The sequence below is a fragment of the Cavia porcellus genome, unplaced genomic scaffold, assembly GCF_034190915.1.
Source record: "Cavia porcellus strain 051 isolate PalLab524CR breed Dunkin Hartley unplaced genomic scaffold, mCavPor4.1 scaffold_14, whole genome shotgun sequence".
In the NCBI taxonomy this organism is placed as follows: Eukaryota; Metazoa; Chordata; class Mammalia; order Rodentia; family Caviidae; genus Cavia; species Cavia porcellus.
This window is the reverse complement of record NW_026947497.1, coordinates 41,338,913-41,366,273: the sequence shown is the minus strand read 5'-3', so window position 1 is coordinate 41,366,273 and position 27,361 is coordinate 41,338,913. Positions and strand designations below refer to the sequence as shown.

Genomic DNA, 27,361 nt, shown 5'->3' with positions numbered 1-27,361 from the left:
TCCACTATTTTTGTGGGTCTGTAAATCTAAAAAGTATTTCAAAATTTAAAAATAACCCAGAACTGTCAAAATGTAAAAAATGTGGAACCATTCTATGAACTGACATGGTATGTGATTGGTAGATTTTAAGGGAAGAAACAAAATGCAAAGCAGTACACATATATGAAGTCTATGTATAAGCATTAAGGGGAAACAGGAAACATACAAATATGCTCATTTTTACAGGAAGAAACAGGAAGGGTAAACTGGAAAACAATGAAGACGATTCACTAAGGGAAACTTACTAGATGGCAGGATTCAAAAGGGAATGATAGCTTTTGACTTCCAGGAGCATGTCATTATTTTCCATATTCAAAAAAGGAAATAAAGTCGATAGTAGTGGGAAAGCAAAAGAATCTATAACTGAAACCAAATAAAAACAAACAGCATAGAGATGGTAAAGCTGAGCCTGGGAGACAAACAAGAAAGTACTCAACGAATAAGGGAAGGCATCCCAGGAAGACCAAAGGCCACCGATGAGTGGTATCTGAGCTATGTCAAGTGTGAGTACCAAAATAATTAAGTCCAGTAGTATACACAATAGACACCTACAAGTCCCCATCAATAATAAATAAGTAAAGGGGGGAGGGCTCTCGCTCACAGAATAGTAGTTGCCAATCTGAAAATGAGAGAGACTGCTGGAAACTGGAAACTCATCCCCTCCACAGTCACCATGCTGCAAACCATCACAGCAAGGATCGGCTGATTAAAAAGCCACCAACTGGATGCTAAGTCAAAAGAGAAAGTGTGAAAAGGAATAGGTTTATGTGTAGCGCTAACATGCTTTCCTACAGAAAATTATTTATTACTTGAAGAGACAGAATGAGTAACTCTGCAGTGGAGAAACTGTACAGCACCTTGACTGGGCTTAGAACACCCGGGAACGGACAGAGTGAGCACCAGGAGCCTCCAGAGCCAACCTCTGGGGAAGGACATAAGGTCACTCCTGCTGCATCTGCCCAGGACCGCTTACTCCAAATTGATCATCAGGGAAACATCCGATGAAACCCCACATGAAGACTGCTGTTTTAAACAAGAAAAACAGAACTGCATACTTCAACAACACTCACACCACAGAAGGTAAGGAAAGGCACAGAAATCTTCAAGACTCCAAGAGACCAAAGACACAAAAATCAAATGCAATAGCTTCCTGGGTTGAATCCTGCTCTGGAATGAAAAATATTTTTGAAAGCTGTAAAAGTCATAATTCACCCAATTATAAGAAGAATCTGTGCCAGAAGTTAAAGTATAGTAGTATTAAATTTATAAATAATGTTACCTAATGCAACTGATAACTGTAGTATTTTATAGAGAAGGTGAGTTTAGGTAAAGGGTAAGTGGGTGTGTTTTCCACAGTTCTTATTTTTGCACCATTTCTGTAAATTTGAAGTTACTTCCCATTAAAAATGGTGTTTGTACTTTCTTAGGAAAAAAAAGATAAAACACTACTACCTGTATTTTTCCTCTGACGAACGTGGTGATATCATTCTCGTTTTCGAAGATGGACAGCGTCTGCAGCAGGTTCTGCTCCAGCCATTCCCAGTGCTCTGTGATCTCCTTCCTGGAGCCTCCTGTCCAAAGGGAAACGCGGTCATGTCAGCTGTCATCACCAAGACCGAAGCCCGGGGTCCTCCCCAATACATGACGCCACCAAAGCAGACGGTATCTTTGTAAGACCTCTGACTTTACTAAAACCACGGCCTCTTCCCAGACACACAAAAGCCAGTCTGGTTTCTTTTTTTCATTTTAAAGAGAAAAAAACAAAACTGAACAAAGCAGATCAGAGCAAAACACTGCAAATAACACAGGATTTCAGAACAAAACAACAGGAAATCAACAGTGGCTACCACAATGTCTCTTGTTTTCTTCGAAATAGTTGTCCATAACTTCATACACAATAAGTTAACACAAAACAAAATAGTATAAAAGCAATTTAAAGAATGAGAGCCTTACAGGCCATCAAAGCCAGAAATAGGAAATCAATAATGGCTACTATAATGTCTCTTGTTTTTTTCAAAATACCCTTCATACATACTGAAATCAAATAAATGCAAACAGACTAAAACCAATTAAAACCAAGAATAAAAGCATTACTGGACTTCAAAACAAAATGATAGGAAATCAGCAACGGCTACCATGATGTCTCGTTTTCTTCAATGTAACTGTTCATACCATCACACAGAATAAAATCAATTCTTGTAAATTCTTTAGGTGAAGGTATATATGAGTCTATACATGCACAACTATCTTTTCTGTATGAGAGGGAAAACAAAACAAAGTATAAGAAAAACAAGAAACAGGAGTCAAATAAATAACAAAGAGCCCCAAACAGTAACAATGCAGGCTTTCAAAACAAGGTGGTAAGAACATAACAAATTTTGTTGTTTTGCATATTTATCTTTAAAAGTCTTACTTGAATTACCAGATATAGTCATGAAAAATTGATCCAATACTACAGCTGTTAACTGTTTTGCTCCAAGAACTAATAGAATTAGTATCAGGTGAGTGTGGAAACATCTGGGGCCCCGGTTCAGGGTGGAAGGCAATGCTATGCCCCACATCTGCTTTCCTGGGAGTTACTGCTTCTCTTTTCTCCCTTTTGGAACGTGCCCTGTACTTCACAGGGTCACAGCTTGCTACAATACAGGGTTTTTGTTGCTAAGCTGTGACAGTATACGAGCAGTGGTGCCAACAGAGGGTTGATGAAAACTCTCCTAGCAGGAGCAAAAAATCCCCTTCACTCACTTCCATTATGAATGAGATGTGAAAATGGATCAGCGCTACGGAGCAGCAGCTGCTTTGGGATGCAATGGGATGAGGTCATCCCTTCAGCCTCCAGCCAAGGTGCCACATTTTGGCCAGGAACGAGAAGTACACATCACTTCACCCGGCGATCTCCAAATTTAAACAATCCTGACAGGAAATACAAACTGTATAACCAGCACCCTGCTTCCTGCCCACACTGTGAGCCAGAACATAGATGCTGTCAAGACGCAGTTATAAAATATTAAATAAACTTCCCTTATGATTGCTAGAGATCTTACACAAAAAGATTTCAAGTTATCCACGTTATATATAGAGCCTGGATGTACCACTCTTTTCAGAGCTTGAGGATGATTGCGTGATTCCATTGATTTCACCCTTAACCAGCTTAGATTTCCAAGTTATCTTTTAATTGATTTCTTAAGTGTCTCTCCTCTCTGTCCCTTTTCATCAGTAATTTGACACAGCCCAGAATCTTAATCTGATTCCTGACAAAGAAAGGCAGGAGACACAAATGTATCTGCGATCATACTCAGAACTCCTTCAGTCATTCGGAGAAACAAAATCTCTTAGCAGAATGAGAGGTGTGCTTGATGGGTTTCAGACACACTGGGAAGGATCAACAAAAGAAATCTCGAGTTCATTTTCTTTAAGACAAAACACTAAATTGCCTACAGAGGGTGCTGGTGGGGCCAGCTGAGCAGTACAGCACTTGCTTACCAAGTGTGCAGCTCTGGGTTCATCCCCAACATGACAAGTAAATAAAATGTTCTAAATGGATGCTTACATAGCGAATACAAAGCAGATTTCTTTATGGGGAGCAGTCCTGGGAGAACGCTGAAGAAAAGACTGCTCCTCTCTGGGTAATTTTCGTGGCTCATTTACTTGTGGTCAGTCAACCGTGGGCAAAAACAATAATACAATGATTCTGTACTATGACTTCAAAGTGACAGCTGGAACTCATGACACCTGGTCACACACCCCACCCTACACACACACCAGCCAGGTGGATGACTTCGGGCAGTTTAAACCATTTCAGAGGTTTTCCATGTAAAATGGACACATTTAAAAACAAAATGAACAGGTAAGTGTTGTGAAAACTCACAAGGGATCACATTTCCAGGTACACTTGGGAAAGCAGAAAATACTTTTCAAATGTGAACCACAACACCTATTTGGAATATTTAGGAAATGAGTTAATTTGGTGAGTTTTTCAGAGAGCTTTAGAACATTCTCAAGTTAAAAATTTTAAGTAGCAACTCAAACATTTGGCTCCTTCCTTGTCTGAGAAGTGGTCCCTACAACCTCGAGCTGAAATACACTGCAGATCCCAACAACCCCATCCGGGTTAAGCTCCAGCTCTGCGTCCTCCCCACCCCTCTGTGCTTCTTGGAACTGTCAGGTGTCCTGCACAGAGGACAGAGGACAGAGGTGCTCCTGGGAACCTCAGACAGCTGAGTCTCTCCAAGCCCACCGGGCATGATTCCCAGCCTCTGACTTTCTTCTTCTCTGCTCCTGCCTATGTGGACCCAGACGTCTCTTCTGGAGCTGGGGCCAGCTCAGCCACGATTCTCAACCAGATCTCACCACTCAGCCTTTCAGCAGGTAGTCACAGTGTGAGTGGGACTTGCAGTTCCCTGCTGCACCTGGCACAGACTCTAACCCACCCTCCCGCTGAACCTCACCACTTCCTGGTTGTAGAAAAGCCCTGAGCAGAGACCCGGGCCAGGGATTTGAGCATTGCACAAGCAGTGTCATGTATGCTCATCTGCTACACACACACACACACACACACACACACACGCATACACCTGCACACAGTAGAAATGCTATGTGTTTGCACTCACCCATTCAGCAAATACTTACTCATGTCTCCATGGCTTACATGAAGGTCCACGTGGTTGACGTGTTTTTGCATGCCCCTCCCCTTTCACATACGCTTTTGTGTCACTTAATTATGGGGATATGTTTTCAGAAATACACCATCAGGCGATTGTGCTGTTGTGTAAACATCTTGGACTGTCCGAACAGAAACCCAGTGGCAGAGGCTGCTGTACGTGCAGGCCACATGGCACACACAGCCCATGGCTTATAGGCTCCCAACTGTACTGCTGTACAGTTGCATTGTGCTGAACACCATGGCTGACTGTCACACAATGGAAGTATTCGCCTAGCTAAATGTACCCGAACAGGCTTACTTACATTGGCACTACCCAAATACGTGTGTAATATACGTCATTAAGATGTAGTCACTTGCCCAGGTGAAAGGAAGTTTTCAGCTCCACTGTAATCTCAGGGGACCAATGTCATATGTGGTGTGTAACTAGCATCACCTGAGGATTCTTGCCCTGACAACCAGACTTTTATAGCCACTGCTTCCCACCGGCTGCCTTTCCTGCTGCCCCAGGCCCACCTGCTCTGCACCAACATCCACCTTTGCCGTGATTCCCACCCAATATCGTTTTCACCAATGGCTCTTTCCCCTACTGCACGTCTATGGAGAGGCAGTGCCCACATTTCAGCTTCATTACTGCTGCCAGCTCCCACTCCCACTGCTGTTGCTCCTGCTGTTTTTCCTGTATCCACTGGGGTCCTCCCCAGCCACTCCCTGCTGTGTATAGGGTTAGGGTCTCCGAGTCTGGGTGCTTTGCCTGTGTCTGTGCCAACAAGAGGTTTTCTGGCTACAGTCAAACCTAAGATCACAAGCATTCCAGAAGACTGGATTTCAGGTAAGGAATAACTAACATGGCATTATATGAAAAGACTATTATATGATTTCATATCTATTTGTGGAAGAAACAGCCAATGGCAAATCATGTACAGGAACTGAAATATGGGATATTAGTTGTTATGGTTGTGTTCACACCCCCCCCCCCAATCATCATGCAATCATGGAGGCAGCTGAATCTAGTGACTGGTTCATTGTCTAGTGCTGGGATTGGTGGTGTGAGTGCTGTACCTGCCCAGGGGTGGAGCCAACATATAATGTAAAGGGAGGAAGGAAATGTGCTTTCTCTTTTTTGCACTTTCACTCTTGCTATTTGCAGCCACCATGAAGCATTGCCCTTCAGCCATGTCACCCTGCCTTGGAGCAAGCTGAGTATGGACTGAAACCTCTAAAACTGTAAGATAAATAAACCTTTCTTTCCCTAAGTTTGGGCGCCAAGCATTTTGTCTCAGCAATGAGAGAAAAGTAACCTAGACATTAGTGTACAAGTATCTTTTCCATTTACATTTCATCTGAATACGTTCTTAACTGCACAAAGAACAAAGAACAGTGTCTGGCCTGGGAGTTTGGAGACCAAAGGTATGAGGATATCTATCAAGTAGGACTGGATTCACTCTGACAAATGATACAAGTTCTGAAAGTGCCAACCCAGTAAAAAAGTATTTTCAGGAGTGCGAGCCACACCTGTCCCCTTCTCATTCCAAAACAAAGATCCATGTTATCTCTTAGAGACCTCAGAGCACATGTCCCAGATAGTGTGAAAACAACTACCCTCTTTTATGGAGCACACTTTAGGGCACAAAGAGTCTTCATTTTTCAGTAAGTACAAGTGCTGCAAGAATTGAGGTTTTGAAACTTTTTGTTGTTGTTTAAAGTCAGATAAACATGAAATTCTTTTGCCAGTAGTCAGAAAGAAACTGGTCTATTTGCCCAGCAGCTTGTATAAGATGTGTTAGAGATCAAAACAGGAAAGAAGGGCTTCCCTACTGGTTTTCTGAAAGGCCACTTCACAGAGACACTAAAGGAAAATCAAGCTGATACGGAACAACAAAGAAAACTAGAATAGAGCATGTGAACCTTTCAGGAGACCCAAGTTACAGCAGTCTCCGATGGCAAAAACTAGATCAACACTTCATGAGATTAAGTTTAGTTAGACATTAATTTCTAAAACATAAGAAATCTGTCATATAGAGTTGTCATTCCAGGACACTAACCACAGCTCTTACACGTGTGTCTGGGTAAATATTAAATGATGGTGGAAAGTATTAATCATCCTAGTCTAATTCCTCATATAATCCAAAATGTATCTTGAAGTACATGAAGTCTAGTTGAAATAGAGTCTTAAGACAGACCAACAAAAGATTTTATCATGTTTGGCATCCGAGGACCAAGAACAAAACTTTAAGGCTGCATTCTTAAACATCTTGTGACATGTGACAAGAAATACAATTTGGTTTTAAGTCTGCAGCACTGACTTAAAAATTTGAATTCCACAATATCCAATATAGTAAATGTGTGGATGTACATAACTGTGTATTTGTATGCAAATACAGAAATAAAAAACCATTCATGGTACAAACCAAAACCAAAACCCACTAAATCTAGGGATTAAAAAGCAACAAATGTCATATTTTCATTTCTAGAGGAAGCTGCACAGGTCACTGAGCAAATTCAATCCTCCAAAGAATAGCATTTTAAACTACTCAAATAAAGGGAACTAAATGAAAAAGTGGTCTACTTTTATAGTTTTATCTAAATACAACCATCACACAGAGCTGTTAATTTCAAACTTGAAGTAAGGTAAGAGCAGTCAGTACCCTCAAACCTTAAGTATAACTACTTACTCTGTATTTATGAAACCACCACTGTTTCTCTATGCTCAGAAAAATTGTCAAGTTGTACTTGGAAAGAGGAAAAGATAAAAATCCTAAAATAGTGCTGTGACTGGAAATATTTTTAAGAATAAAGAGAAAACTTTATTTTTTTCAAAACTCATAGCTAATTGATGCCATAAAGTTTAAACACTTTGACAAGGATAATACTCTATTCTCGTACTTACAAAGGTCAGCGACCTCGCTTAATTTACAACACACACCATGCTTGCACAGCAATCCTGTGAACAGGTCTAGTTTTAATCTCGTCTATGGATGGGGAAACTGCAGCTTTTATGTTTCTGTAAAACCTAACCCAGACTTTTGGCTTCAAAACCCAAGCTCCTAATTCCATACTTAACTGCCTCCTCAACCATATTACAAGTGTGGTTAGAATGAAGATACGTTAGGTTACCTGGAGTTTTGATAACAAGTCTGGTTATTAGGTAGGGTGGTACTACATAATGCCATAGACCAGACATGGAGGTAAAAAAGGTACATCCAGATCCCTTCACAGCCACATTTTAGCTTTGGGATCTCTGGGTAAGTGACATAACCTCTTTGTGCCTCATAGTCCTCATTTGTATTATGTAATTGACAACATTTGCCATGGTGGCTTGTGCTAGAGATTGAGTAAGATAACAGATGTAAATACTCAGCACAGACCCTAGACAGTTTTGCTATCATCCACTATAAGCAGTAGTACATAAAGACCTTGACTGGAAAGGTGGTTCAGAAAACATTTTCTAATTTCTGATGTCAAGACATAAAGAAACCAGCTACTCAACTTCTCCTGACTGGCAGAAGTTCAGCAGAAAACTCACTGTGGCCCCCAGATGTCTGATTGTAGTGTTTATATTACTGCAGCAAGGCTACTACATGTTAGTACAACTCAATGATTATGAGCTTCTTACATAACTGCCTGTAATCGCTTACGGCTCATAACAACATGCTCATCGCTTTCTGATCACTTTGAGAAGAGGTAACTCACCTGACTTTGGGAGTAACAATCCCAAGTGGCTGACACCCTTATTTTACAGAAGAGCTGCATTATTCTCCTACCCAGCCAGTGGGGTTGTTAATGACTACTTATAGAGGGAAAATGGGCTAAATATATTAAATATACACATATTCTGACACAGCTGATCTACTTCTATAAGCGTAATCCTAAGGAAATAATTAAAGGAATGTCCAAAGATTTTGCTAAGAAGGATTCTCATTAAGGTTGGGTAGGTGTAGCAAAATTAAAGGGAAAAAAAAAACTTTAGATTTTTAATAATACCCTACCAGTTAGAAAAACTCACACACACAATAAAGTATCTATTTATCAAAACTGACATTACAAATTGGTATGGAAACTATTTTCAATATGTAAAATACAATTTTCATTTTTATTTGTTTTTAAGTCTATGTACACACACCATATATATTTAACATATGACAAATATAGTATATATATTTACATGTAAAAATACATAAAGTATGTAAAGTGAATGTGTGTGTATATATATATATATATATATATTAGATTTAGAAGGTGATATCTGCAGTATGCTATCATTTTTTTCCTTTTATTTTTTCTGTATCTATATTCTCTAATTGTTATAATCAACAAGTAGTACTTTTTAAAAAGCAATTTTTTTTTAAGCTGCTGTTTTCCTAAGGATACAAACACAATCCTTAAGATACACAGAACAAGAAAGGGCTATATAAATCCTGCCAACTTGTACATTGTGTCTGTCTCATGTGGTAGGCAACTGAACTACCCTACATTTCTGTATCTTGTAGAGACACAGCAAGAGCCACCAATGAGCAATTTTTAATTAAATTCTGGGTCTTAGAGCTCTTCACTAAAAAAAGAATGTTTAATCATGTGAGCCAGCATGGTGCCACTTAAAAAGTCCTGGGACAAAGCATGCAGACTTAGAAGTTGGCTTGAGCTCCACGTAACTAGCTGCAACTAGGAATGTGAAATTCACTTTGCCTCTCTATCCTCCTATGAGAGTGGATGAGGGGGTGGCTGATGGATCCTTCAGCTATAAAACTAAAAAACCAACTAGGTCCAGATATGATCCTGCAAAGGTAAAGAAAAGCAAAGCTAAATTATTATACAGCCACATCTAGGTAACTAGGGCTGTGCTATTAGTAAGGTGTTAATCCCGCAATACAGTTCAGGCTGCCAAGGGCCAAGTGCTTTCTTTATTGCCAGTAAGTTACACTGCATCCCACAGATTCCTCTCACCTAGTTTCATGGGACTCAAGTCTAAGGTGAATCATACATCTAGGACTTAAAGCTAATATTCTGCTGATCTACATATCCACTCACACACTGATGGAAGAAACTCCTGTTAGTTGAATTCAATTTATGCTTGTTGATTTTAAGACATGAAACAAGGTTTTATAATCCTATGGTTGCTACAGGACAATGAATTAAATTCATCCAATATTCTGCTGGAGTTTCTTTTGTTGACAATTCATGAAAATTAAGCATATGTGAAAGCTTCCCATGTGCTTTCCTGTCAAACACCAACTTTGGAATTTATGAAAAAGGACAATAAAATTACAAACAGAAAGGTCAGCATATCAAAGAAATCTTTTTGAGGCAGCAGCTTCCACTTTTAAAATCTTCTCATGAAAGGAAGTCAGTAATTTGGATTTTAATTGGAAATCATTAAGAAAGAACAGCTAATGAGTGAATCGGACTTTTGATAATGGTTGTCACTTCCATGGAGTCTTCCATAAGGAAATCTGATGCCATGACTGTGGTTAATCGATATATACAGAAGCTAAACCATTCTGGGTTGATTATAGCTGGACAATAGAATTATGACAGACACTCCTTACATGGAAAATGAAAGTACATCTCTTTGGGGTATAAATTATGCCATTGGCAGTTATAACCTAGTGTTCCTTAGCTGTAGCTTGGAAAAAAACATTAGGCATAACTTGGTTTCGTAACTGTAGATTCTACCCCACGTGAACATTCATAGAAAGACCTATTTCATGGAATGGCAAAGCCCCAGAAACAGAGTAAGTAGTTACAACATTCTTTCATTCACAGGAATGTGTAAGCGATTCACTACAGTCAACTGTCTCCCACAGAGCTGTCTGCATCTTAAGCAGACTACTTCTAAAGGAATATAACTACAGTGTTGGAATTCCACATACTTTTAAACCCTTTTGAAAGCATTACTAGGTCACCTGAGCTTTCTAGCAGCTTTAAATCACACCAGCTATCTTCCCTGATTAAGAAAGAAGCCTGGCCTAGAATCCTGTATTTTCTTGGGAATTCAGAATCAAATGGAACTGTATAGTAACTGTTCACATTGAGTTATAAATGGCTATTTACTGTATCCTCATGAGAATGGGACTTTCTCAAGAACAGAGACCAGGTGTAATTGTCTTGATATCTTTAGATTCTAGCACAGCACTTCCTACTAAGTAGAGATCAATTTTAAAACTGAATAAAGTCAACTGAAAGCACTCCCAATGACCAAAGCTGGAACAATTTGAGCAAAATTAAAATAGCACTGGGTAAATACCCAAACTATAAAGTACAAATAATTGCATAAATTAATAACTGAGGGTAAACAAACCTATGGAGCAGAATTTTTAAAAACTACATAAAAATATTCTAAAAGAGGTGAAAAACACCCCATTCCTTAAAAATACAGCATACCTGACTTTATTCCAGAGCATACATTCTCCTTGCAAAGGAGAAGAAAAGAGTGACTTCAAAATGGGGAAACCAGCAAAACTCACGGAAAGCAGGTGATCTAGGACATGAGCGGTCAAAAGTTTCTGTTGATAACAGGTACTTGTGATATGATGAGATAAAAATGGACACTTTTTCTTGTGACTTCTCATAAAACCCATCAGCCCAGTCTCGTCACAAGAAAAACAGACAAAATTCAATAGAGGAAGATTCTATTACACAAAAGAGCAGGGTTCCTAAAGTTGTCAAGGTCATCTGGTCTTCCAGAGCCATGAGAAGCCTACGAGGACACAGAACTCAGTGGAAGAATGGTATACTAGAGAACTCCTGGAGTGGAAAAACTGAGGAAATGTGAATAAATTGCGGACTTTATTTTATAATTGGTTCACTGATTTTTAACACACATACCGGGCTCACATACTAATATTAGTGGAAACTAAGGATGTGGGGAGAAAATGGAATTGCTGTGAATTATAGTATCTGTTCAATTTTTCTATAAATCTAAAACTGTTCTATAAAATGTATTAATACTAAAAATATCAAATAGAGCAAAATAAAGTATTCAGTGCCCTTGCTTTTTCCTGAGTGTATTTTAAAAGCCACATGGAAGCAAATAATTTAATCTTAAATTATTTTGGATTAGAAGTTTCTGTGAGTGATCTAATAATATAGGGTTCCCTGCCACCATTTTGAGCACAGAACAGCACACAGATGATCAGCAGGAGAAATGAGTGATCTCCACTCACAGGAAGTACTGCTTAGTACATTCAAGGAGGTGCCATGCTCTTCAGCTCCCAGCTTCCCTTGCAGTTAGGCAGGGCCCATGTGACTAAGTCCCGCCAATGGAGGAGTGGAAGGTGATGCATGCCACTTCTGGGTCTAGGAAGTTAAACGCAGGTCTGCCATGTTCACCAATGCTGCTCTTATAAACTGACCTTGGATGCTTTGTGTTCCTTCCATTGGGTGTCACACAGATGGAGAAGGAAGGTTATGTGATTCCAGTGAGACCTCAGAGCGAGCAAGAAACCTGCACTGTGGAAGCCACCAAGAGGTTGGTTCATGAGTTGCAACAGCTAAGGTTCACTGCCCTATCATGCCATGTGGTTGCATTCAGCGAGTACTTATTCCTCCTTCCCTTCTGATGACAAGTTCGTAATCCGAAAGTTTCTCTGTGATCTCGAATGTCTCAGGACACTGCTACTTACCACAGGCAATGGTCCAGTAGACCAGAGAGTCTGGAGTCTGGTACAGGATTCGGTAAGGAGCGACCCGGGCACTGGAGTCCAACACCACATCAAGGGTACCCACCAGGAGGCCTAAAGAGGGAGAAGCAGGAAAACAGGTTAGGATTTCCTGACTGCTTCCCCAACTTCCCAAAGCCAGTGTGAGCACCCTGCACTGCCATCTTCCATTGGCAGCGCCATTTCCCACGTCAAAGTGCCTAGACAAAACCTTCCTCTTAGAGTGGTGCTGCCTCTAGGTAACCTGTTCCACAACTTCCAAAGCTGAAAAACGTCTGTGGGTTTCAAAGCTCCCAATATAGTCCCTGGTGTACAGTAATTATGAGTGCCTGTTCACAGTAAAAGTAACTACAGGAGCAAGTATTCATCTGCTGGGGTCTCTGCTTTGTCCGTCTTGTGTTTGATGTGTATTCTTCCCCTTCTGGCTATGAAATAATCCTTAACTCAGGTAACCGGGCAAGGCCATAGGAACCATTGCCTGTGTTTCGGATTCAGCGTGCCAGCGTCCTCCACCTATTACTTTAATTTGCCCAACTTCTCTTCTGTACTGAAAACTGTAGTGCAGTTCAGTTCAGCGAACACTGGATTTCCACTCTGTGTAAGACAAACCTTGCGGGCACAAAGCAGAATGAGACAGAGTCCCTAGGGCATCTGTAATCTAGGAGAGGAGAAGGTCACACAGTGTTCTAACGTTGTGTTTAGGAATGAATGAACAAGGGACGTGAAAAGGAAATTTTCTCCTTCCAGCAGTAGTTCATTGCCACGTGTAACACCCACCATCATAGCCAGAGATGACCAGAACCTGCTCTGTAATGTGAAATGATGCAGTAACAAGACTGAGGATCAGGACATGCATTTTTGGTAGCACAAAGTTGATTTCTGTGGATTGCAAACTTCAAGAATCCACTTATCACAGCTTCTCATATTGAGAAAAGCCTGACTATTCAGTAAATGTGTTCAGTGATTTATTTGTGAAAAATACCAATGCTCACTGTAGCCAGGCTCACTTAAGAAGAGGCAGTGCCTTCTCTTTTCAGGAGGGAAGCTTACCAGGAAAAAGAAATGAAGAGTAGGGGTGGGTTAATTTCTTCTTACATTAATAAGCCAATAAAGGTAGAAGGTGCCTAGGAGAGAAGCCCGCCCAGATGGCCTGGTTGAGGCGAACCAGCTGGGCCCGAACAGGCACAGACCCATTTCTGACATGAATTCTTTTCAGTACTCCAAGCAGAGTTGTCCAACATAATACTGACAGCAGGATTCTGACAGCTTCGAAGTGTGATGCTGTTATCAGCCCAAATTTCCCTTTCAGTCACCTTTCTGATATCCCCTTGTTGAAACTCCCCTCTTCTACGACACTGAGCCCATGTTGGACACTAACATTTTTGTACACCACTCTGAAATACACACACACACACACACACACACACACACACACACACACACATACCCTGCCACAGGGTAAGTGTCCACCAAAGATCCATTAGAGGCTTGGTCCCAGAATGACCCCACTGGGAGATGAGACTTCTGGAAGGCCATCAGGTCATTCATGGTTTGTGTCCTTGAAGGGGACTGTGGACCTTGGTCTCATGCTGTCTCTTTTCTGCTTTCTGACCATGAGGTAAGCAGTCTGCACGCCCATGGGCTCCCCACCATTGTTGTTTCTCATGGGTCTCTGGTGACAGAGACCCAAAGTGATGGGTCTTGGACTGGAGCCTCCACAACTGTGAACTGAATAAACGTCTTCTCTCCTAAGTTAATTATCTCAGGTATTTTGTTAGAGTAGTGGGAAGCCAACTAGAGCAATTCCTGTAACTAACCCCAAGCTACATAGAGCCAGCCTAGAACAGACCTTGGACTCAGAAGGATCAGTTAGGACTTCAGGCCAGATGCATAGTTTTAGGGCATGCTGATTTTATTTTAACAGCTCCAGTTTATCCAAGTGCAAAACAGAGATAACAGTAGCATCACAGAATTGTTTCTGAAGCTTGAGACAGCAGGACTTAGGGGCAACAGGCTGTTTGGAATGAGAGGCAGGAAACCTCAGGACCTGCCAAGCTGTCCTGATTCACTTAGATTGCAGTTGGGCTGGGGGTGGTTGGCAGGAAAAAGAGTCTAAAGACCCACTAATACTTTTGCTCTGCCCCCATGAGAAAGCCCCGAGTTCAGGCCTAACTACAGCAGGCTTCTTGACAAGTTCTGCTGAATTCTGCTGAAAACATCATCACATGTATCTCTAGATGTGTCATTTCATAATAGTTTCCTATGGTTTGTCTCTTACTGTAACGAATACTCAGTACGCAGAATCCCACTGAAATTCACTTCCCTCAGCTCTGGCAAGCCCAGGGTAATAGAAACAGTTAAGGACTAGTGAACTGTTGTTCAGAAAGGTTCAAGTTCAGATTTGGTTCTATTATAGCCTGTTCTGTGGAGGGACAGGCCATTTACCTTCTTGTTGCTTTGATTTCCTCCGTTGTAAAATGTTCACAATAGCATTTGCCTTCCTGAAGTAGAGTTATCAATCAAGAAGCCTAAGTGAGGTAGACCATGGGGAAGTCTTACAGTTGTCCTTGGTCACCGTCCAAGGGTAAAGCACTCATTTAGATTCCCACCAAGCCACAGTGACCATTAGCTGACTTGAACATAGCAAAGAAAACAATTCTAAACTTTTTCTAAAGTGAAAATCAATTCCTTTGGTCTGACTTGTATGAAATACATCTGTGGAATTTTCCAAAAATGTGTGTTTCCACATCATACAAATCCACAGTGCTTTTTAGTTTGCATTATTGAGAAATGGATTTACTATGAAGATACCTAATTACTTTCATTGCCTACAGATTAAAAATAGTATATTAATAACAAAAGAAGAGAACAGTGCTAGATAAAAAAGTTGAGTTTCCTCCTACATTAACTAGATATCAATTATGTATCAGTGAGATACTGTTATGGCTTTTATCTAGATGTCCCCCAGAACCTCACGTGTTCCTAGGTAAGGCTTTTGAACCTGCTCAGGAGGCCCAAGGGAGATTTTCATGGGTGAGGTCCCAAGGTTAAAGAACCCACATGTGCAACACATCAGCAACAAAGGCAGGCAGAGAAGAGCACAAGAGTACAAGGGAGAGAGCAAGAGCCAGAGCCAGAGCCAGAGCCGCCTGTGTCTTTATTATATAATTCTTATACAGGTTGTTGTCTCATATTTATGTTCTCACATAGTGCTGTAACCAGCACATGTGTATTTGTCTGTGCTAAGTCAAGGTTACATAATTGTATCCCACTGTGCACCTGTGCTAGACAAGCAGGGTCACATCCTCAGGTGTCCTCTGATGCCCCTGAGCTTTGAGTCTCTCAGTGGTTTCTCACAGACTGGATCATGGGTGTGTGATACTGGATTAATCCACTTACTGAGTTAGCAGAGTTCTGGGTGTAGATAATAATTTACTGAAAGAGAAAGACAGAACCTGGGTGTGGATGGCACCAACGAATAGACTGGTAGCCTGAATGGAATAAAAAGAGAAAGACGGAAATCTTGCTGCTTCCTGGACTAGCTGTTTCTCCTCTCCCATGCCACTCTGCCACATTGCCCTGCCTTGGCTGGTTATGGACTGAAACCTGTACATACTGTGTGCTATGATAAACTTTTCTTCCTTAAACTTATGTCTGGTATTTTGTCCCAGCAATACAAAGCAACTAAGACGGATACATTGACTAGAAATACAGATGCATCACTCATGGTAACTGAATGTTACTACTACTTCTTGAATCAAAAGAAAAAATAAACCACAAAGACTATACAAATGTCACATTTGTTGGTTCTCAGGCACACACATTTCAGGTTGGGGTGGGGAGCTTAAGTCAAGGACCACCCATGCAGTTTTATAAGTGTCATGGATAGAGATGCTTCCAAAGTCAGAGCTAGGGCTGGAATGCTGCGATTCTCACTCTGCCTCTGCCAGCTCCGATACCCAGCTTCCAGGACCTCAGTTTCTCCATCCTTGAGGCTCACTAAACTTACATACTCTGTAACATAAAAAAGAAACATTTCTGAAATGGTCCAACTCAATCCATGTGTCCTTCCTAATGATTCTAATTAAAATCCATCTTTAACATCCTTTATTCTAACTAACAAAACCTCTGATGTCAAAAAAACCCAGTCACTTAATGTAGACCCCATGGAGCGAGATCTGATTAGAGAAGCCAGCCTGCACCAAGTCTAAGAATACATTGTGAAAGGGCAGCACCAACTTCCACTCAGACTCAGATGAAAGCTAACAAACAGGACCACAGGGTCTAGGCTGAAATATTTTTAAGTAGTTACAGACAGTACAATAGTGGGATACTCACATTAGATGTGTTTAAATTAGAAAATGTTTTGTGAAATTTAAGGCACTGGATATCCAAACAAAATAACACTGTGAGTTGAGATATGCAGATGGCCAACCAAATCAATAAATACTTGATTTTTGGATTAACCCAGAATACTGAGCCCTTGTGTGGTGGATTAACTTATTGTCAACTTTCAAACTGTCTTTTTTTTTTTTTTTAATGGGCACCTTGTAACATCAGGTGAACTGAATCAGCATGGTTCTGGTGTGGAGGGTCCACCTGAGGATTGTTGCAGACACCATAAAGAGAACCAGAGGGGAAGATGGTGTGCTGTTGATTCTCCTGGAAAAACTTGTCATGCTGGTTTTGCTGAAAGGAACTCAGTTGTTCTCATCACTGGAGGAACTGGGGTCCTTGCTGTCACTGAGGATGGCTGCAGTTCTTTTGAGGGGAGCTCTCGTATTAATTTTGAAGGTCACTTCCTGGCTCCAAGACAGATCCCCCAACCTGCTGGCACAGATCGTTCATCCTGCTGGTGCAGGCTTTTCAGCTTCCACCACTGACTTTTGGGCCTTCCCAGTGCAGATCCTTGACACAGACTTGTATGAGACATTGCTGTGGGTTCTAGGCCTCCAGCTGTACTCGTGCAGGACACTGCTGTGGGATCCAGGTCCTCAGCTGGATTCTTTGGGTCTCTAGTGTGGACATATCTATCACACTCTTGCATTTGACTCTTTGGGTGAATATTATAAAATAATCCTATAAGCTGTGTTCTATATAAAATTCATTCCCTTGTAAACCCTGACTACACCAACTTGGATGCTTTTGTCGTGGTGACCAGGCTTTTCTTTCCGTTAGGAACATTAGTCTACACTCAGCACTCACCCCTTCAAGACATAAACACCAAACTGATTAGCGCCACTCCTTTTTCATTCTACTCTCCCTGCTTCTGCTTCTGCAATGCTTTATTGTATTTAAAATTATTTGCAAGGCTAAGGCAGGAGGATCCCAAGTTCAAGCCCCACTTGAGAAATTTATTGAGACCCTGTCTCAAAATTAAAAAAAAAATTAAAAGAAACAGGACGTAGCTCAGTGCCAAGGCCCTTGTTTAATCACCAGTACTGAAAAAGAAAATTATTCTCACGTCATGTCTTGTTCTAGTTCTTCTTCCCAGACTAGGAATTCCTTGGTGGCAGCACCTAATTCTTCATGACCAAAGGCTTTATGCTTTACTTGGAGGTCAGTAAACATGAAGCTCCTCTTTGGTGAACACACAAATTAGGTATTTTTTAAGACCTAAATAGTAAACTATTGTGTTGGTTTACATCTACTGATACAAAGCCAGGACTCTAAGAAAGCAAAGTACTCGTATACCTATCCTGTACTTACACAGAAAACTGGAAGCAGTGATCAGGATTTTCTTAGAAATGTATTACTCACTCTGAAATAGCTGTCAAAATACTGAACCTCTGCATAGCTCCCACACAAAGTGCTGTTCCAACAACTCTTCTAGTCAGCTATTTCTGGTGTTAAACAACCTCTGATTGCCTGAGCTCACTAAGTCAAATTATGGCCCTTGAAATAACTCTTGTCTGTACCTGTGTATTAGGTTAGTCCAAGGGTATCTTGTGACACAAAAATGCTGTTCTAGGAGATTCAGAAAAGGTTCTGCCAAGTGGGACATTTCCACTTCCCACGAGGCCATGACACTGGAGTGTGCAGTCCTGGGAGGACTGGGGAAGGCTGGCAGGCTGGTCATGCTGCAGAGGGCCCCATCACCCTCAGAGGGCAGGAATGGGGCTGGAAGGTGAGCACTGAGGACTCTGGAGGGTGCTCAGGAAAACCACCAGTCCGTTGTTGAGCTTGGGTCACTTCACTTCACGTGGAGCAGGACGGGTCCTAACGATCACTTGGACCGCCATGATGCCCTCAGCCATGAAGACCCACAAGGGGTGAGGTCCAGATCTCTGAAGTCCATGACAGAATGGGCAGAAGAGAGACGCTGGGCCAGCCTCATACCCCAGTCACTTCTTAATCTCTCTCTGCCCATTCTTTGTGGTACAAACCCTAGTGCATACCCCAGGGAGCAGTTGGTATGTACTAAGCACTACTGTTTGATAAAATATTAAAAGCCACAGAAAAGTATGGGAGATTACAAAACGTTCCACTACTTTGGTTTTACCATCTTGCCTTATGTGTCTCTGATCTATATTTTAAAAGAAAGATCTCTTTGTATTTAGTCCCTCAATCCCAAATTCCTCTGTATTCACCATTCTCAAACTGTTTTGCATTCTTTCCATCCAGATTCTGACATATTTATTTTCCCATCTGTCTACATGCAGACATGATGAACCTTTTAGTTTTACGTTAATGATAAGTAGATACTGCAAAACTTGCTTACACAATCATATATTTTAACATTTACTTATAAATCTGATTCATTTTAAATGCACATTATTCCAGTGCTTAAGTACAAGACAGCATTCATTTTTCTAGTAAAGTGCATTTGAGTCCATCCCCATTTGATTGCTAATATCCACTGTAATTATATTCTGGACACATGAATCCTTAAGCACTTGTCTTTAGAATGGTGGTGTTGAGTTTTTTAAAAAAACTTTATCAGATGTTACAAAATTGCTCTCCAAAGTGGCTGTGCCAACTTATAATCTAACCAGGAAAGTAAGAGAATGCCTGCTTCTCTGTAACACTGTCAACATTAGTATTGCCAGGATTTTGAATTTTAACCACTCAAGGTGTCTACGCATACCGCCAAGGTATCTATTTTCCTTTAAATTTGTGTTTCCCTGATACTGATGAATTAGAGTACCCTCTCCTGTTAATTCACTTTCTAGTTTCCTTTACAGTGCATTATTTGCCTTTCCTAGTGTGCTGATATTTGCTAAGAGGTATAGATTAAACATTCAGAGTTTACTATGGAGAGACTTCCACTATTATATTCAATTCATTTTAGCAAATATTCCCTTCTCTGAAGCCAGAAAAGCTGTATACTTAAGCTTGCTTCTTTATATGTGTCTTCTGGTGTTTTTTGTTTTTTGGTACCGGGGATCGAACTCACGACCTCACACTTGCCAGGCAGGCACTCATGCCACTGAGCTAAATCCCCGGCCCCTTATGTGTGTCTTCTACACAGATCCAAACTTTGGACCAGTCCATGCAGCCCCTGGGCATCACTGCCATGTGTGGCTTCCTCTCTGGGATGATTGAAGTTTTCCATGGCCACCACTACACCCTTGTTCTTCTGCCTGCTGCTCCCTGGATGTAACTGGTACCTTCCCTGGAAAGCTTAGCACCTACGTGGACTACATGACACTGGGCAGAAGTAATTCAACAAACGCATCTAGAAACGCTTGCTGGTAGATGGTATGAATTCTAGCCGCACTACTGCATGTACACTATTTTTAACCAGCCCTGTTTGCTTGCTTGTTTGTAATGCCTTCGCTGCTTTTGCAAACTTGTCCTTTTATATTTTTCTTTCCTGGATAACTTGTATTTCCCTAAATATTCAGGTAAGTCTCAGCTCATGCCACTTTCTCTTTGCCTTCTATTCCCTCAGCACCTGCTTGGCTCACCCCATCTTACGGCAACTAACAGTTCCCTGTTCTGGGTTCCATACTTTACATTATTAAAGTAACGAGAACGTTGTTTTCCACTTAAAAATTAAAATGTACTATTCTCTCCACTGGGCTATGAACTCCTTGCAGGCAGGTACTGGCTTATTCATGCTGGGATTCCCAAAGCCTACAGTTACGTTAGGCACACTGCACTGAAACTTGTTACACAGACTACATGGTTTTAACTTGATGGGTTTTAAGAGAAACTAAATAATTACTTTCAGAACTGCTTCATACTTCTACCACAGACCCCATCTAGTAAGAGTAAATCTGCCTTAAATAAAATCGTCTAAGAATCTTAATCAAAGACATCGAAGGCTGCCGGCTGGAAAATCCAATCTTGAAGAGTGTGCATTAAACTCATCTAAAATGCTTTACCTTGTGAAATCAGTTTTTCTAATTTCAGAAGTAATTGGCTGTTATTCTGAGATTTCTCTAAAATTATGTTGGAGCAAAAGCAGGGATATTTAGGGAACAGATGAGGCTTCCTAGTCTTCTTTTGGAAATTAGTCCAGAGATAAGGAATTGTTGCTCCAAGTCAAGAAAGCCCAAAGATTCAGTTAGCCAATCAAAGTACTTGTGCCCAACACCTTGCCTGCTGACCGTGATGTTTGTACATCACACTGACAGAGGGACCAGGGAAGAGATAAAAGAAAAGGTTTTCTGGGGAGCAGTGTGGAATGCAAAAACTGCTAGGTGAAGGTCAGCCCCGTGCACTGGTTCATAGTGTCTGCATGACAAGGCACAGCTATACATGGGCTAGGGCTGGCATGCCACGTTAGGGACAGGAGTACTCTACAGGTGACTGCTGTTCTCTGTGTAAGGAAATTGGAGAGGTGGGAGTCCAAGAGCATTGTTAGGGAGGTGGCTGAGGCAGGACACTGGGCAGTGTTTTCTCTTTCCAATGTCACAAATTATCACAGGTATTCTAAAGTCCAGGTATTACAGGGTGTCAGGGAAACAGACTAAAAGAGAATGGCTAAGTATTCAATCCATCCCAGTACCAGCCCTCTAGCTGCCACACAGAATAGCCTGGAAGCAACTTTAGTGTCACAAGTATGATTCTCCCACTGTCTCCAACATCGTTAGGTGAAAAAGTCTTTTCAACAAATTTATTAGGAAATACTGGTGTAAGTGGGTCATAAAGAACTCTTTCCTCTCAGCTTCCATAGCTGTTCCTGCACCATGGCACACGATGGGTTTCCCAAAGAAAGGAGCCAGTTTATAAGGTGCACACACAGAGACTCATCAGCATTGGTGGAAAGAGGAGCTACTGAGAAGGGCACAGGTGTAGCAAAAACATTGCCGACTCCACTGAAGACTACAGCGCTTCTCAAACCATTGGTTAACAGTCAGTTTTTGTCTGTGTGTTTTAAAGTTTCTCCTCTGTTGCAGGTTAAGACTTTTGCAAAATGCTGTGCATGTAAAATACTTTTTAAAAGTACTCTATAAAGTCATAAAAATAACTGCCAACTCCTTTAGTTTTTAAAAAAATTCCTCAGATAAATTACTCTAGATTTCCACACACTCAATTTCAATTTCTGTTCTTAGCCGGAGGCAGCATAATGGTAACAAACAGTTCAAAAGCCTGTAATTTAAACAGAACCAAATATGGAATGAGAAGTTCTAGGGCAATCATTTTCTCAGGACTCTGTTTATTAGAATCATAGCCATCGTTTTAAAGAGAATATCCAACTCTATAACTTGAGAAAAGAAAACAATTTATCACAACGCAATCTAAAATAAAAATCAGCATCACTTGTCAGTGGAGGTTTTTTCTGCATAGTTACTCTCGGGACTCTGGTTCAAAAGTGCTGCAAATCTGCGTTAGTGTATTAGGTGATTCCCCCAGAGACCCTCACCTCATTTCTTACAAAAAGGGGAGCAGGTTAGAGGGAGTGGGGTGGCAGAGCCAAGAGAGGCAGAGTACCTGCTCTGTGATCTGGACCTCAGGTCTGTGACATTCATGTTTTTAGGAGACCCCAAACCCGTGGCTTTCATATATGCAACACAAAGACAAAGCACAGGCGGGTTTATAAGCAAACAGAGCAGAGAGCTGAAATCTGAGCATTTTCTCTGCAAAGCCCTTGCAGGGCAGCCAATCAGCATGCGCTCTTCCTCCCCAGCACCCTGAAGGCTAAGTCGGCCAGGAGCTGCTCCAGTTCACCCTGCAGGTGCTCTTAAAGGCACAGGCTTTCCTCCCCTGCCTGCCTGCTGTCTGGCACAAAAGCAGAGCAGTCAGAAAGGACTTTTCCCCTTCCCTTTGGGGCAGTAACACAGAAGGCAACATTTATTTCTGGATACAAACCTTGCTTTATACCCTAGTGGGGGCCAACTACAAAATTTTCAGGGCCCAGTACAAAATGAAGATGTGGATGCCTTTGCTCAAAAATTCTTAAGACTTTCAAGATGGCGACAGAGGACCCCAACCAAACCTGGGCCCCTCCCTGCCCAGGGCCTTGTGCTCAGGCTGCAGGCCTAGGAAGCTGGTCCTGCCCCCAGCAAATGTGCTGGCGACTTGATCCCAGAACCAACTTGCTGTTTCCATGCTTCTGTCTGAAATTTAAGTCCACTCCAAAATAGGCTAACGATGTCAAAGGGATAGAACACATTGAAAAACACTCCCAGCATCTGTGTGATCCAATTCCTCAAACGAGCCCCTCTGCCCTGTGAGAGGAGGCTGCTGCTGTTGCATTAGATTTACTGCTGCTTCATTTATGCAACAGGAAGGTGCATTGATTTTATCTGGTCGGAGCAGATCTGAAAACCTGAAACCCATAACCAAGGCCTGCCAAGGTCAGCCTCCAGAAAGCAGGGGACCTTTGGGGGCTGTGAGAGCAGCTATTGGCTAGGAAGCTCACCCTGTTTCTAGCAGAGAAGCCAAGCCATCCCCTTCCACATATTTTGGTGCAAGGCTCTCTGTCCACCACATCTCTAGGATGGGCTGCATTTGTAGAAGCCAATGCTCCAAATGACTGTCTACCTTTCCACTCGAGTATCCTCTTAGTACCTCTGTCAATAATCAAGAGCATCTATGAGCTCAAGAACAACTGCACAGTGGAATATAATGAAATAGAAATAATCCTGAATTAGAAATTTTACACAGGTAATAACCTAGACTAAGTAAATTTACTATTTCTATGAAGTAATACTTAGAATTAAAAGTCATGCCCTCAATAATTATCAGCTGGCACAGTAAAATGCATCTAGTATGCTATGTAAAAACAGCACAAAATAATTTTTGTTTTGTATGATCCTAATTTGTCAATAAGTATAATCTCATCTATATTGCAAATTATAATCTAATGTTATTTTATTTTAAAGATCACAAAAAATGTTAACATTAGTGAGATAATTTTACATTCTTCATACGTTTTGTGCTTTCAAAATTTTGCCAGATGTACAACGACTACTTTTATAATGAAAAAACAATTTTTGATTTTTGTTTTTGGTAATTACTTTCATCCTTATTTTGAGTTTTCTTTACTCAAATCATGCCACCAAGTAAGCAGATGGTTACTGTGCATGTTATTACTACATCTTCATAGATGGCCATGGGTTAGAAATCTTGTTTGCTAGGATGTCACATGTGATCTCAGGGTCAACTCTAAACCCAATTCCATGGAGAAAATCTAGGGTTTGCATTTTAGATTTTTTTAAAAATTGATTTCCTCCCTTATTTAGTATATGAAATTCATAAATGCTATAAACTGGCACAAATTCATATGTATAACACTGTATTGCTTAACACAGTAGTAAGAATGACATGTTTTATACCCTGCTCACCTTAAATCAAAAAAGTTACAGTCTACAAACTACAAACACTAAGTGAATTATATTTGCCTCACCATTTTCATCACTTGCGTATTCATTAAATCTGTCAGTACCCACAGTGTTACTATGGGCTGTGTAAGTGAAGAAAGAGGCTATATTTGCTTATAGTAACTTATGAATGTCTGGAAGGTTGCATGTTCACTGTTAACAATGAAATGATACAGGAAATGAAAATGACACAGGAGAAATCACACCCTTTTGACTCTCAGCACTGCTCTCCCTCTCTTTCCTTCCCTCCTCTTTCTCTGGTACTGGAGATCAAACCTAGAGCAGCACATATCCTAAGCAAATGCTCTAACACTGAGCTATATCCTAGTTGTTTTAACTTTTGTTTGTTTGTTTGTTTTGAGCTAAGGTCTCAGTAAGTTATCCAGGCTGACCTGAAACTTGTAATACTCCTGCCTGTGTAATGGGGATTACTGGCATGCACCATGCACCCAGCTTAGAACTGTATTTTTAAAGTTATTATAATATTGGGACTGTACTTTATAAAACTCTGTAGTCATAAGTATGTAAAATGTTTCCATATTATAGTAACCACAGAGTATTATAATGAGGATCCTATTGTAAGATATTATAAAGATGAGAATATGTATGTCATGGCTTATACATAGATGTTTCCCCAAAGCTTCTTGTGCCCACAGGTGGGGCTTTTGGGAGGTGACTACTTGTGTGACACTGGATTATGGGTGTGTGATATTGGATTAGTCCACTCATGAATGGGATGGTGGGAGGTGAACCCAGATGGAAGCACTGTGGGCATGGCCTGGAACAGTATATATCCCTCCTCTTTTCATTACTCTCTGCTTCCTGCCTACCCTGCCATGGACTGTTTCTCTTTTGCCAAGCCCCTCTATCATGCTGATCAGCTTTGGAGCCAACCAGCTATGGACTGAAACCTCTACAAACTGAGTCAAAATAAATCTCTCCTTAAAACTGATGGGTGTCAAGTACTGTGTTCCAGGAATGAGAAAGTAACTGAGACAATGGCAAACCAATCAGCTCCTGCTCCTTTTTATAAAGGTCCTAAGGATTAGTAAGAATGCGTGTGAGAAAGAGGACTGGAGAGGCAGAGACACTATGTAGAATATGTCTGCCTTAGTTTGCCTTTGACCAGGGACAATTAGGTCAAACATAGGACTAAAATGCTGCCTACGGTGAAAAGGCAGACTAATTGCATACCAGACAAGAATTTGAGCTAAGAAATGTTAAGAGAAAAACCCAGTATTTACAGGAGCAGAAACTAGAAGGAGAAAGAGTCCATGAAAAATGGAATGTATCAAGCAGGTCAGAGTATATAGATGCAGACAATGCGGTAAAAATAGGATGTCAAGGGTGTGAAAGCCAGTTATCAAAAAGAAGAGGAGTGTGCAGAAATGTGGAGAGATGCCAACAAGTAGCTATGTGGCATGTCAGAAGCCAGAAACAGGAGAGAGCCACTTCCGTCCAGCTGTCTTGCTTCTGGTCAGCATTCCAGGCCTGGTTTCCAGTTTCATGTACCCTGTCAACACAACCCAGGGACTTGGATTCACAATAACTTGAATAAGTCTCTGTTCTTTGTGACACAGAGTGCCCAACTCAAACCCTAAATAAATAAGCCCCTGGGCTCTATTTGGACTGGCTCTTTGGGCACACGTTCCCGTCTACACTACAATATGCCAAGTATTACATAACAAAGTCCCAAAGCATTAGCAGCAATTTAATAATATGCTTTCTAACCTTGTATCCAAATTCTCCTAAAACAGATAAAAATAGCAGTGACAGAAGTATAATTAAAACAATCAAGCTACTTACAGGGGAGAGACACAGCAGCAGCATGGCTTGATGATGGGGGGTCTTACATGATCTCATTGCTTTGAGAGTCCACCATCCACCTGCCTGCCCTTCTCAGAGGCCTTCAAGTCCAGCTTAACCTTGAGCCTTTCCCAGACAAGACTATGGGATATTTTGCAGGAAATTTCAGTTTGTGATGATTAAATGAAAGCAATCTTCATTTAAGGTCCTACACCTACTCTTTGATTTTTAGGCAAAAACCATTCACACAAATAACATACAATATAGTCAACCTTCAGATCTGGGCAGGATTGGTCCCAGGGTCCCCCAAGCACACCAAAATCCAATGATGTTCAAGTCCTTAACATAAAATGACACAGTATTGGTTTCTAACAGTATTTGTATAACCTCCTGTATATTTCATATCATCTCCAGATTACTTATAATACCTAATACAATGTAAATGCTATGTAAGTAGCTGGTTTAAGGTACTGTTTATGTAATAACAAAAAAATCTGTATGGAAGCATTTTTTTGCCCAGTATTTTTAGTCTGCAACTTCATTGAACCCAGAGATGAAGAACCTGCAGGCACAGAGGGCCAACTGTACTTAATATATATGCTCGATTAAAGCACGCTCATTTCAGCTGGGTATATCATAAGGACTCTAACAACAACAACAACAACAACAACAACAACAACAACAAAACATCCTCCAGTATTTGGCCTCTATCTTTGAATTTAGTGAAACAGTGATGCAATGAAAAGAGCAGGATTGCATAAAATAAATACTGCCAAACTCTTTGCAGGCAACTACATGCAAAAGTTCCTTTAATGACAGTATTTTTCAGCCAGTGGTCTCTTTGAATAAACATAAGGGTATTTTGTTTCTGTGGATTACAGCACCTTAAATAACGCTTGGGATTCTGCAGAGAATCAACGAAGTTTGCTGACTCAAAAGACGCAGACAGAAGATTTTGGCCAACTTTCTTTTTTGTCATATGTATTGAGATCAGAGGGATGGAGACAGAAATTAGAGGGAAATAAAAAGCCTTTAAGAAAAAAACAAAAAACCAACATGTTCTTCAAACTCTGCAGGCCTTCCTGCTTGACAGCTTCTACATAAATGATTTAAAGAATGACCACAGTTCTTCCCTGATGGCTAATTCACCATTCTTTATCCTTTTACACGTGACTTCACTTTCCCGTCATGGCAATATTTCATTTATGACTGTCAAATTATCTTCTCTGCAGCATGTCATATCCTGGACAGCATAAACCTTCCTCTTGCACTGACCACCCGTGAGGGCAGTATCAGGCATCTCACTGCAGAACTTGCTGGCTTCAAGTCTTTCCTTTGCTGCTGGAAGGTCAGACAACAGATCAGGTAGATGTTGGAAATCACTATGAAATGGATCTGAGCAGGATTTAAAATTAACCAATTGG

At 41.0% G+C, this 27,361-nt stretch overlaps 1 protein-coding gene across 1 annotated transcript in view; it reads right to left on the bottom strand.

Moving 5' to 3' along the window:
• The window catches only part of Tbc1d9 (TBC1 domain family member 9), a 109,849-nt gene that overhangs the window by 45,165 nt on the left and 37,323 nt on the right, over window positions 1-27,361 (bottom strand). The window contains exons 2-3 of the mRNA XM_063260837.1: window positions 12,322-12,432; window positions 1,492-1,610 (exon numbers count right to left, since the gene is read on the bottom strand). Coding sequence (XP_063116907.1) covers window positions 1,492-1,610; window positions 12,322-12,432 — 230 coding nt within the window. The remainder of the gene's footprint in view (window positions 1-1,491; window positions 1,611-12,321; window positions 12,433-27,361) is intronic.